Below are 13,405 nucleotides of genomic sequence, written 5' to 3' on the forward strand. Positions count from 1 at the left end.
ACACAGTGAAAAACCTACATCGATATATGTAGCGGGTTATTGCTAGCGAATGAAAATGAGACTTCCACCACTACTCAGTCACTTGGTATGGTAGTAATATTCATTATTCAGTGCTTCCTTTGCTTCCTGGCTTGCAGGATGCGGGATCACATTAATTAACTATACAACTCACAATTGAGTGAATGTGGTACGTATTATGGTAATTAGGAGAGTATTGTTATAAATTCATAGTTTATTGAGTTTATGAGCTAGTAGTTTTATTAAAATTTGGTCTATTTAACTAATAAAAAGAAAGTGAATAATTTTATATTATTAGATGTAATTTCACATTATTAAAAATATTAATAATGACTATAAATTATAAAATTTGCTGATCTCCTAACACTTTTCTATTTATATTATGTTTAGATAGTTATATTTTTTGTTATTATTTTTAAATAATTTATAGAGTAAAGTAACGTTTTTGTCCCCAACGTTTAGGATAAGTCTTATTTGTGCCCTTAACGTTTAAATCGTTCTATTTGTATCCTTAACGTTCATAAAAATGATTCAATGTTATCCTACTATCAATTATACTAATAAATCAAATTATATTTTTCAATTATTCTCACTTGGATGTATTCATTTTCAATTAGGTCTCATTTGGATGTGTTCGATTTTAATATTATACCCACTATTTATGTTTAGATTCAATTATGTCCAGGTAAATTATGTAAATGTTGTAGGAATTAGTTTCAACATTTTGGTGAGTTATTTTTCTGAGTAGATCATCAATTCTATCCCAGATATTTGTATTCTAACTTCAAAAAGAGATTTTTAAAACTCAAACTAAAACGTTCATGATGTGTAATTGATGGCAAGATAACATTGAATTACTTTTACAAACTTTAGGGATACAAATAGGACGATTTAAACATTAGGACACAAATAGAATTTACCCCAAACGTTGGAACAAAAACAATACTTTACTCTAATTTATAAATATAAAAATATTTTTTATTTTTTGAATTAGATTTTAAAATTGATAAACTCACTTAATTTTAGTTTTAATAGGATGTTAAAGTCAATTTGATCTAATATTGTTGATTATTTATTTACAAATATTTACATGCTAAATATTTTACAAAATTAATTTGAGTACATCAAGCACTCAACTCAATTTTTTTTGTTAAATTCTAATTTACTATGTATTTTAATTTTCTCACTTTATTTTCATGTAGTATGGTACTACTCAATTTAAAATTTTTTTTTTTTCATATTCTCTAAATATCCAATTATTACTTGTTATTTTGTTAAAGAGGAATGATAGGGACAGTAATTTTGGTGTTTTGTAACCATCAATTGGCCATCAATAATATTTTTAATGGTGTAAAATTATATCTAATAATAAAAAATTACTCATTTTTATTTTGATGATTAAGTGTTAGTAAAAAAATACAAAAATTACTGCTCCTAAATTTTTCCTTTGCTAAATCTAAATCAGTACTATCTCCCCTCACACCAAAAATATGCAATCTACTCCTTTGTCATTATTTAAGTAAAAAAATGTCATTCAATTTTAAGATTATTCTAATACTTAATTTTGGATTATAATCTTTTAAATCGAATAAATTAATAAAATAAAAAATTAATTTTTTAAATTAAAATAATAAAATAAATATTTTATAAAAATTATAAATTTAATGATTATTCATTTTTATTTTATCATTTTAATAATTTTTTATTTTAAAATATTTAAATTCTTTAATTTTTTCTCAGATATTTTTTTTGAAATAAAAATAGAGAGTTATTTATACACAATAAGTTAATCTCTTAAATAAAGTTTTTTATTTTATTTTAGAACACAAATCTTTGTTGTAACAAAATCACCTTTTATATTCAATTTTTTAAACTAATTATATTTTTCACTTCTTAAATTTATTGAAAAAATAATATTCAACTTGGAAATGTGAACATTTTCTAGTGACTAGCCATTATTTATTTTCCTTTACCGTTTTCTTGTGCTAGGCAAAGTGATGTTCTTATCCACTCATAAATATTCATTAATGCAATTCCATTCTAGTATATTCTGCTATGGTGGTAGGAGTAGTACTATTTTATAATCCAGTTGGCGATTATGCACGTTTATCAATTTACATTTATTACCTAGGATTTGTTACAAGCAGTTTTGCAAGCATTGCCAGCTATCTCGCACAAAAAACCACATTCTATTGCTACTGAGAAATTGTTTTTAGGACATCAAAATTATTATTAACAAAAAATTAATTTTTTAACAAAATATTATTATAAATATCTTTAAAACTTCAAAAATTTAATTTTGTTCATAAATTTTTTCATTGAAGACTTTAATTTATTTCAGGAACCTAAATCTAAACTTTAAATAGGTTTAGTACTTTTATTTTATCAACTCGGATATATATATTTCTAACTTTTTTTTTTCTACCAATCTCAATTTCATCTTAGTAAAATAATAATAATATTTTTTAAAAATGTTAAATTACCAATATTTTAATATTTCAATATTTTAAAAAGTAAGGCAACAATGTTCTCCTTTGATATTGACTGGGGTCAAATATTTTAAAGAAGTATTTGAGTACAAATTAAAATTATGTCTAAATATATCAAATGTTGAATGTATCAAATTATCAATTTTGTTTAACTAATATTTATTTTTTTAATTTTTAATCGATTTATATTAATGTATTTAAATATTGTAGTTAATCAAAGAATGTATTGATATCATCATATTTAAGACTGAAGCCTTAAAAATATTAATATTAGATAAAAAAATAAAAATATTTTTGAAATTTAAAATTTTTTAAAAATTAATGACTATTTTTATCAATATATTAATAATAATTAATTTGTTTAATTTTTTTTAACAACAATGTACTAACATGAATTTATTTACAATTTCAAAACTAGAAGGAGTAAAATTCGAAGAAACGAGACATAAAATGCTTAGGGCTAGGAACATAATTCCTAAATACTAGAATCATAAAATAATTTTTTGAGTAATTATTTAAATTAATTTTTAAAAATTTTAAAAATAAATATTTTAGTCTCTAAAAATATTAATACACAGAAATATTTTTAAGATTTTATTTTGGTAGACAAATTAGTCTTCAGTTTATTTTTAGATAGAGTAATTATTCAAATTAGTTCTAAAAAATTTTAAAAGCAAACATTTTACTCTCCAAAAAAATTATTACACAAATCAATTCTCCACATTTTTTTTGTCAGACATAACAATTTTCTGTCTATTTTTTGGCGTAACTCACTAACGAAAAATGCAATTGTGACACACTTTTTTTGTTAACATGATTTTTGAACAAATTATAAATCAAAGAAAAATAATATGTATGTGCCACATAGATGTGTATGTTAAGTTAGTCTAATTATGAAGTAGAAATTCAGTTAATTTGTTGAGTTAATTGATAATTTGATGAAGAAGTTGAGATTCAAATAAAAATTAGAAGAATACCTTTAATTATACTTCATTCTTAACTATCACACCAAGTTAAATTATATTAAATACAAAAATATCAAATGATTTTAATATAAATGTCTTGTAGAATAATCTCTAATAGCTTTATGAAACAACATTATTATTATTATTATTATTATTATTATTATTATTATTATTATTATTATTATTATTATTATTATTATTATTATTGAGTGATATATATATATATATATATATATATATATATATATATATACCTTTTATATTTTTTATGCAAATTTTTTTTAGGGCAAAACACTATAATAAGCCAACATCAATCCAAATTTACCTATATGAGCCAAAATGAAAATCGATACAGCAATGAGCCAGATCATATTTTTATGTAATTCGAACCAGGGTAGTTCGAACTTCATCCTCAAATAATTCGAACCAGACCAGTTCGAATTTCGAAGAAAAAATTGAATGTAAATCGAACCAGACTGGTTCGAACTACCTATGCAAGTAATTCGAACCACTCCAGTTCGAATTAGGGGGAAATGTGTTCTTCATGTAATTCGAACCACCCTGATTCGAATTACGCTTAAGCAAGGTTGTTAGTAATTCGAACCACCCTGGTTCGAATTACTAGGGAATGGGCTATATAAGGAGTTCGAATCAGCCTCATTCGAACCATTCTCACCTTCCCCTGCCCCACCAAATCTCAGAGAAAACGACCCAGATTCTCTCCGCGAAAGAGCTGAACGCAATATTCTGCTCATGGGAGACGATCCGGCGCGGTTATATCGCTTGGACGGAGTAGCCCATATAGCTGGGGTCATCAACGAAGAGGTTAGTACGGAAATAACTTTGTTTTACCGGTACATGTGAGTTTGTGGTTTGACATGCGAGTAAGATATTGGTTTAGTTGGTGGTTTATTTTAGTGGTTTATGTTAGTGATTTCTGTAAATGGTTTATGTTAGTGGTTTTTGTAAGTGATTTATGTTGGTGGTTTATCTTAGTGGTTTATCTTAGTGGTTTATGTCAGTGGTTTATCTTAGTGGTTTAGGTATATGGTTTATGTAAGCGGTTTACGTTAACGGTTTACGTTTGTGGTTTTTGTTAGCGGTTTATGTTGGTGGTTTATGTTAGTGGTTTATGTTAGTGGTTTATGTTAGTGGTTTATGTATGTGGTTTATGTATGTGGTTTATGTATGTGGTTTATGTAAGCGGTTTACGTTAACGGTTTACGTTAGTGGTTTTTGTTAGTGGTTTATGTTAGTGGTTTATCTTAGTGGTTTATGTTAGTGGTTTATGTTAGTGGATTATGTTACTGGTTTATGTATGTGGTTTATGTAAGCGGTTTACGTTAACGGTTTACGTTAGTGGTTTCTAGTAGTGGTTTATGTAAGCGGTTTAGTTGTGGTTTTATAATGTTAGATCTTTCATGTCAGTAGCCTATGGGGGATTCTAATTTAAGTTTCTTATGCAAATGGTTCTCGTTCTTGGTATTTTTAAGCGGCTATACATAGTAAGATTTTTTGGTTTATCAATTATCGTGTTGATTATGTTTGTCACCGGTAATTAAGCTGGTTCTAAGAATGCGGTTCATTTCTTCCGCAGCCTCAGCGATGCATCAGGAGCATGCGGCGGCAGCAGGACATGGTCCTGGATGACAGATACGTTCCGTACCTGCAGATGGCTGGTCTTTACCATCTTGCAAGGTTGAACGATAGATGGTTCCGGTTGGACGAGGCCCTTGTGAGTGCGTTTGTTGAGCGATGGCGTCCGGAGACTCACACGTTTCATATGCCGTTCGGAGAGTGCACTATCACACTGCAGGACGTGGCATACCAGCTGGGTTTGCCAGTGGACGGGCGTTACGTCAGCGGCTGCCTATCAGAGTTCCATATATACATCGAGGGTGGCCGTCCAGCCTGGGTTTGGTTCGAGGAGTTGTTTGGAGTGGTACCTCCTCCTAGCCAGGTTCAGAAGTACGCGGTCAACTGCAGCTGGTTTCAGGAGACATTTGGTGAGTGCCCGGAGGGAGCTGATGAGGATACTGTGCGTCGTTATGCCCGTGCGTACATCATGATGTTGTTGGGCACGCAGCTTTTTGCGGACAAGTCGGGCAACCGCGTTCACATCAGATGGCTTCCGTTTGTAGCTAGGCTGGAGGAGATGGGGACCTACAGCTGGGGTTCTGCAGCACTGGCATGGTTGTACCGGTGCATGTGCCGTGTGGCGAACAGAAATGTTATCAAGCTAGCGGGCCCACTTCAGCTACTTCAGTCATGGATTTTCTGGCAATTTCCTCGGTTTAGGCCTGCAGGATTTGAGACGTTCAGCTGGCCACTGGCCTCGAGGTACTTCCCTAATCTTTGTAGATGGAGGTAACCAACCCCCGTCCGGAGCCTCAAGCGCAGCCTTTATGCCGTTATGCCTGTCCGATATAACCAGAAGACCGGGCTGCGGTGTCACGTGCTGTCTAAGGTGGGAGAGAAAGAATGACCAAGACTCTGCATTCTCACCTTCTACTAGTGCGAATGCAACGGGTAGAATGTTCGAGTTCCCGTCCTGTGCAATCGCGATGAGCAAAGTACCCCCGTACTTCCCATACAGATGGGTCCCATCAATGCTAACTAAAGGCTTGCAATGGCGAAATGCCTGGATGAGCGGTGGAAACGTCCAGAAAAGTCTGTGAAAAAAAGCTTGAGACTCGTCTACTTGTCCACTAACTCGAACGGGGCTCGTCCGTAGGATTGCAACAGTACCGGGCATCGTCAATTGGACTCCCAAAACCCACCTGGGGAGCTCGTTGTATGACTCATCCCAGTCACCATATACGAGGGCAATTGCCTTCTGCTTTGCCATCCAGACCCTCCTGTAAGTCGGCCTAAACCCGAAGTGTGCTGCCGTGGCATTTAGGAGCACCTTGATGCTGACGGATGCATCGGCCCTAACCATTGGCATAACGAACGCGGAAATCACATGATAATCCAAGCTCCTGTGGTCACTCGAGATGGAGGTCGCAAGACAAGTGTGAGGTCCATTGTACCGCTTGACCTCCCAAATGCCCTTGCGCTTCCGCAGACTCAGTCGAATCAACCATGTGCACCCATTCCCAAACTCAGAACACTTGCCCACATAACGGCGATGATCAGACTCCACAACCTTGTACTGTACCCCTCGCCGGATGCTGTAAGTCTTCACACTTAACAGGGCCTCGTCTTTATCCTGAAATTGCTGACCAACCTGGAACTCTGTCAAACCAGCAGTCCCTTCAGCATCTCTAGCTCCGAATCCAACAGAGTGCCCTGAAACACCCTCTTGCCTCATGGCATCTAGGTCCAAAGAGGAAAAATGTGGTGGATACTGCTGTGTGCCAGAACTAGAACCACCGACTACCAAAGCAGGCTCAGTCGCTCCAACCTCGTCGCCGCTGTCATCCTCAATCATATCCGGCTCGACGTCATCCTCCTCTACATCACCCAACACTCCGTCACCGACGCCAACCGGTGGAACTCCCTGTAAAGCGTTCGGCAGAATATCAACTGATCCTACCACGTCGCCTACTCCATCATTCAGATCAACAGCAAAAGACGGGGAGGCGACTGGTTCGACCGCTGGCTCGTACACAGGGACGGACGAAGAAGCAATGGCAGGCCTTGAACTCGAACCGGCTGCCGCTGCTTCAGTGGTGGCATTCCGGTTCGAACCCCCTGAGCTGGATACCACATCAACCAACTTTGCCAACAACTCTGGTGTCCTAACCTCGGGAAACTGCCTCCGACATAGAAACATGACTTGCAGGTCCTCATCACTACCAATCGTGAAGCAATCATACTTCACCGTATCCTGCAAGACAGTGATTGGAATGCGATAGAAAAACTTCTTCACTCGCTTCGCACCTTCCAGACCGAGTTTCATCAGCACAGATCTAACAAGATCATCATAGCTCGTCGTTGGTTTCACGACGATACAGAGAGGATCCTTATCTGTGAACTTCACACCGGAGCGAGTTTTTCTCTTAATGGATCCTCTATGGTGAACCAAAACCCCAAAACTCTCCTCACTAGCCATATTACACCCTCTATGAGAGCAACTCACGTTTAGAACCATATATATACTGCACTGTCTACCGTTAATTCGAACCGGACTGGTTCGAATTCAATTTGTGTAATTCGAACCAGCCTGGTTCGAATTACTTGATGCAGCTTCTCCCTATATAATTCGAACCAGTGTGGTTCGAATTATGTGATACGTTTTCCTCCCAAGTAATTCGAACCACCCTGGTTCGATTTACTTGAATGAATTTCCCTCTTCATAATTCGAACCACTCTGGTTCGAATTACTAATGACTTGAGTTCGAACCACACTGGTTCGAATTATATAAATATAGGGTTTGGCTCATTACAGAAACGAATTTCAGTTTGGCTTATTTAAGTAATTTTCAACTTCCCTTGGTTTATTCTGGTTTTTTGCCCTTTTTTTTTATATTATGAATACATATATAAGAATCTAATGAATAAATGTATTATTATTTTTGTCAAAAAAACATACAAAAAATTATGGTACAGTATTATTATGTAATTAATAATAATAATTATTATTTTATTTTACTTTTTTTATGTGGTATAATTGATACTAATGAATATCACTAAATGTGTATTTGGTGACGATAATTGTATGAACATATCTACTTACAATTTTATATAGTGCATACACATGTATATAATTTATGTTCAGACCACTTCTTAACATAACAAAATGAAACATACAAATAATAAAACATGAAAACTAAATAAACCACAATAATATGCTTTTAGTATAAGAGAATATGAGATTTTGTACATCTCTTTTTAGATTTGAAATTGTGTTTATAGTGAGGATGATTCAATAATAAGTTTTTTGAAAAAATACCATATTAGAAATCAAATAAGTTTAACTTAACCTTAAAAGTTAATTTGATTATAATATCTACTAATATTTTTTTCTAATAAACACTTGAAGAATTTAGTGAGTCATGCTAAAAAATAGACGGGAGATTGTTATATTTGACGGAAAAAAATATTGATGATTGATCTGTGTATTAATTTTTCTTGGGAACTAAAATGACCGATTTTATAATTCTTGAGTAATGATTTGGGTAACTAGTCTGGCAAAAAATGATTAAAGACTGATTTGTGTTGGAGTAAAATCTTGAAAATATTTTTGCATATTAATTTTTCTTAAGAACTAAAATGTACGTTTTTTAAAATTTTTTGGATTGATTTGAGTATCTTTAAGTAGTTAATATTAATTAATTTTTATTATAAAATTATGTTTTAATTCTTATTTTTTAGAAAATTTAAAAATAAAATTTAAAATTTTTAAAAATAAACTGATGTTAACAGAAAAAACTTATCTTTTTAGTTTAACTCTATATTTTATTTTTTATTTTTAAAATAACAGCTCAAGTGGGAAGAAAGTTTACGGGCCACAAACTTCACAGTTCTAATGCATTTTGAGGTCACTTATTTGAAATCACTTACTAAGTGGGCCAATTAACTTACTAAGTGGGCCAATTAACGGATTAACCACTTCTGACTTAACCACCACTAACGAATCCTCTAACATTAGATAAGTAAGCTCATTTCTAATCATGGTAAACCGTTCCTTAGTTCCATGATTTCCAATATATATAATATATAATATAAAATATTTGATAATGAAGCACAACTGTGACTGGTCCAACTTTTTTTTCTCATTTTATTGACGAGCACTACCTAATAAATAAATGGAGGAAAAGTGGCATCTCAAAAGCAGAAACCAATAATAAGCAATTGAAGATCCTCCATTTAATTTGCTCTCAGACTATATACATAGCAAGCCGTCCCTGTTAGTCACACATCTATCATTTCCACATAGCCTTTTGTCGCTTCAATGCACTCCCAAATATGAACAAACTTTAGTGGTAAGTGGCAAGATAGGGGACCTTCCTAAACAATTCACTTAGATGCCACCTATCCGATTAGAAATTTAGGTCATTGACGTGTCCCATGTAATATGTTTCCACATAAAAGATATCACCCACTCACTTCCCTCCTTTGTCTACATGCATGATATACATATATAGTATAGCTTGAAAACGATGTTGGTAATCGTATAGTGCCATATGATCAGCGGCCAAAATAGTTGTAATCTAATGGAGAGTTTAAATAGATAAAAGTTACAAAGTAAGCAACACAAAGATTAATAATATAACTCATTGACAATAGTCATTCAACAACAAACTTGTTAAGCTACAGAGTCAAGAACATGAGATTCAGAAGATAGGACACTTCTGCTTACAAACTAACAATACAAAAGAGAACTTAAAAAAAGTATCACAAGGTTCATGAAGGAGAAGTAGCAAGATTTCTGATCCTACTTGAACGCCTAACAGGAGTTACTATTCCCACATCCCCATCTCCCTGCAAAAACAATGCAATGAAAAGAAACAAATTTATAGTGGATAAAAGATATTTGTTTTGTTAGGTTTTGTGACAATAAAATAAAGGGAAAAAAAATACATACCTGCTTGCTTGGAATTTTCTCGTACACTGTTAAGCTTCCATAGGATGATTTCGAACCCATGGAATAGTCTGAAGAGGCCCAAGATTCTCTCCTATAGTGCTTGTTGCGCTTCTTCTCTACGCTATGATCTTCATCCGACTGGTTCATTGCTTTATCACCTTGGGTTGAACCCTGCTGAAAGCTGCTCATTTCTGAAGGGCAAGGCTCTTCAAGTTCAAGCACGTCCATTTCTATGGGTCCGTTCCTGAGAGATGACTTCTCTGGAGAAATTTGCTTTTTGTTCAGAGTTTGCAATGAGTTGTTGGCATGCAACTCCTTACCAATCAAAGGTTGCTCCACAGAGCTGGTGACCCTTTTGCTTCCGATTTTACCTTTCCTTGAAAAGTTGAAAGATACAAGAGCAATTATAAGTGCACCTCCACAGAGCAGCAAATATAGCATCATACGTGGAGTTATGTCAGTTGTTTCAGATCTCCTTTCATTCCTGGTGATTGCAGCATCTACTGTTGCATAATTTCCCTCTGCTTCTTCATCATAGACTTCAGCATGAATTTCTTCAACTTCTGAGCCTAAACTAGGCAAATGCTCTAGACCTTCGTTACTTGGTTTTTCAATATTGAACCTGGCACCATCTCCTAGTGTCTGCTTCACATCAATATGGATATCAGAGTCTTCAACATTGAAGAAGTGAGCATCCTCTTCTTGTGCATGCATTGCTTCTGAAATTTCTGCTTCAGCCAGTTGCAAAGCCTGCTCTGGTATAATTTCTGCTTGGCCCTTAAGTATTTCATCCAATTCTGAAACACCTTCAACATTGAAATAAACGTTGCCTTCTTGTTCTTGCTTTGCATCTGAATTTCCCGCTTCAGTCAGTTGCAAAGACTGCTCTGGTTGTGGAGCATCTAAAGCACTTTCAGCTTCAGTAATTACTCCCAATTCTTGTTGAATTTGTTCTTCATATATTTCATAATGCTCTTCTGAAATATCTTCACCATCATCCTCATCATCAGCATCAATGTCTGAGATGACTTCACTTTCTTGAATGTGAAGTACTGTTGATTGGATTTCGGCATCAACAACTTCATTTATGCCCTTACGAAATACATGGTACTGATTAACCACGACATGATCCGGCACAACGGTCAAGTTGTAATATTGCAACTGGGCCAAACTATGAATTTGTAGTTCTCTAACTTTGGATATCAGCTCAGATATTGATGTTAAGGACTTAATAAACCGGATATGGAGATTCTGAGCTAAGCAATCGAATTTTGCTTTTGCAAACTGGGTGAATTGATCAAAGTTGGCCCTTGCAAACTCTGAAAGTTGAGACGCTTCATAAGCCTCATACATGTCTTCAAACACTGTATGATGAACCACCGGAGAATTGATGACTGAGATGGAGAGAACAGCAAATGAGAGGAGAATAATCAAACCAAAAGCCAATGATTTCATAGAGAAGCGGCGCTTAGGGTTGGCTTCAATGGTTCCCTCAGCAGGACTTGGTTCATCAGAACTTTGGCTTTCTTCCTCCATAACTGCCTCATCCGAAGAGACCTCCTCTGCTTCCTTCTGTGAACCTTCGGACTGAGAATCCTCTGTAACTTCTGTATCAGAGAAGCTACCAGATATGATATTCTCACTGCAAAGTTCCGTCCTTGGTCTAGGTTTGTAATGAAGAAACTGCGGTCTAGGGGAGAGATAGTTTGTTTTAGGATCGTAAGGTGGCATCAAGGGATCGGCATCAAGAGGAGCTAAGATGGTAGCTGTGGATGAAGCTGGAGGTGGGGTAGGACTAAGCTTGAAAGTTGGGTCAAGGTTAACACAATCATGATCGAGGGAAACAGTTTCAAATGAAGGTTCTGTCTCAATTTTATCATCCTCTAGAACCAAAGGAACATTCAGATCATGTTCAGCCTCAAATGACACATCAGTGTCATTATTTGGAACCAAAGGAACACTGATATCATGGACAGTTTCACTTTCATCGCTCAAATCTTCCTCAGATGTCAAACTAGAGCGGCTACTATGTGATTCCTCAAAATTTGGAACCCCATCAAATATAGAATCAAGTTTTCTCTCTTCTACTAGATCAAGGTGGTCTAATTGCAAACCACCACATTCCAAGGGTTCTGCAAAAGTTACCTTGCGAACGTTGCTTTTGGCCTCTGCAGATGGAACAGAATCTGGAACTGGCCCATTCCTCTCAATCAGCACTTTTTTCCTCGGAGATTCAATAATCTTGCAGGAAGCAGAGATGGTCGGAGACATGAAATTCTTTGAGCCCTTCAAGCAAGTAGCTGGTGATCGAACCTTCCCGGGATTCAATTTCTGATCTTTCCCATTTTCTTTGTCATCAACGTACCGCAAAGACCCCCCACTTTCTCTGCCCGCAACACTGTTCCTTACCTGAAAATCTACAGGATACCAAAAGTCCAAAACCACAAATTGAAAATTAAGTAGTGAACCGGAAACCCTAAACTGTTTTGACTTTTGAGAAAGCTAAAATCTTTTGAACATAAATCTAAGCACATTTCAAACAATCAGTAATAAGCAAATAGGAGGGAAAAAAAATATAAGAGGAAAGGAAAAAAAAGGAAAGGAACCTGAAGGACTGTTGGCGGGAGTGTTGGGGAAAACGGATCTAGAACTAGTAGGGTTTGCGACTAGGGAGGGTTTAGAGAATGGGTTTCCGATAAAACTCTTCCTGATAGGGTTGCTGATTTCTGAACTTCTTCTAGGGCTTGAATTTGATGCCACTGATGGCAAGGACTTGTTGTTAGAAGGCATGGCCACGAATTGAGTAGGAACAGAATGATAGTGACAAAGAAGAAGGAGGAGGAGGATTTGAGAAATTCTCGACTGGGATATAATTGTAACGTCTATATTTTTCCAAACGAGAATTTAAATTTGAGTCTGGAAATTTAAACGGTCAACAAATCTGAACGGTTGGAATAAGCTAGCCGTTAGAGGAATAGAGGGTAGAGGCTAACTTTTTCATATGGGCTGGGCTTATACACTGACAATGTAACCGTTGCACATGCAAATAATATTGCAATTCCTTCCAAATTAATAATAATAATAATAATAATAATAATAATAATAAATTATATTTTTTATTTCTGAAGTTTGTCAAAAATTTTAAAAATATTTTTAATTTTTATTTTATTTTAATTTTGTCCTTAAAATTTTTTATTTACATTAAATATGTTATTGACAGCTAAATTTTTAAAAATTTCAAAAAATTTAAGACTAATTCAGTAATAATATATGATATTTATGTCTGATTTGCTTGTATAGAAGGTTATTGTTGTAAAATTGTTACTAAATTCATCCTAAATTTTTTGAAAAATTAGCCATCAGAGATATATTTAATGCAAATAAAAAATTTTTGGGACAAA

The 13,405-nt window shown here is 34.5% G+C and overlaps 1 protein-coding gene across 1 annotated transcript; it reads right to left on the reverse strand.

The window, feature by feature from the left end:
• Positions 1-9,657: 9,657 nt before the first annotated feature.
• LOC107636168 (uncharacterized) lies at positions 9,658-12,896 on the reverse strand. The gene is made up of 3 exons (XM_016339695.3): positions 12,611-12,896; positions 10,005-12,421; positions 9,658-9,901 (listed from the first exon to the last, which is right to left on the reverse strand). The coding sequence occupies exons 1-3, from the start codon at positions 12,792-12,794 to the stop codon at positions 9,824-9,826; spliced, it is 2,679 nt and encodes an 892-aa protein (XP_016195181.1). The 5' UTR covers positions 12,795-12,896; the 3' UTR covers positions 9,658-9,823.
• Between the last annotated feature and the right edge of the window lie 509 nt (positions 12,897-13,405).

This window comes from Arachis ipaensis, chromosome B1 (assembly GCF_059453495.1).
Source record: "Arachis ipaensis isolate K30076 ecotype BB chromosome B1, ASM5945349v1, whole genome shotgun sequence".
Lineage (NCBI taxonomy): Eukaryota > Viridiplantae > Streptophyta > Magnoliopsida > Fabales > Fabaceae > Arachis > Arachis ipaensis.

What these genes read in the sequence shown, in the direction of transcription:
- LOC107636168 (XM_016339695.3), bottom strand. Translation starts at nt 12,794, where the DNA reads ATGCCTTCTAACAACAAGTCCTTGCCATCAGTGGCATCAAATTCAAGC. An exon ending in TCCCGCCAACAGTCCTTCAG is followed by an intron (nt 12,422 to 12,610) that starts GTTCCTTTCCTT and finishes GGTATCCTGTAG; the next exon opens with ATTTTCAGGTAAGGAACAGT. An exon ending in AGAAAATTCCAAGCAAGCAG is followed by an intron (nt 9,902 to 10,004) that starts GTATGTATTTTT and finishes TTGTTTTTGCAG; the next exon opens with GGAGATGGGGATGTGGGAAT.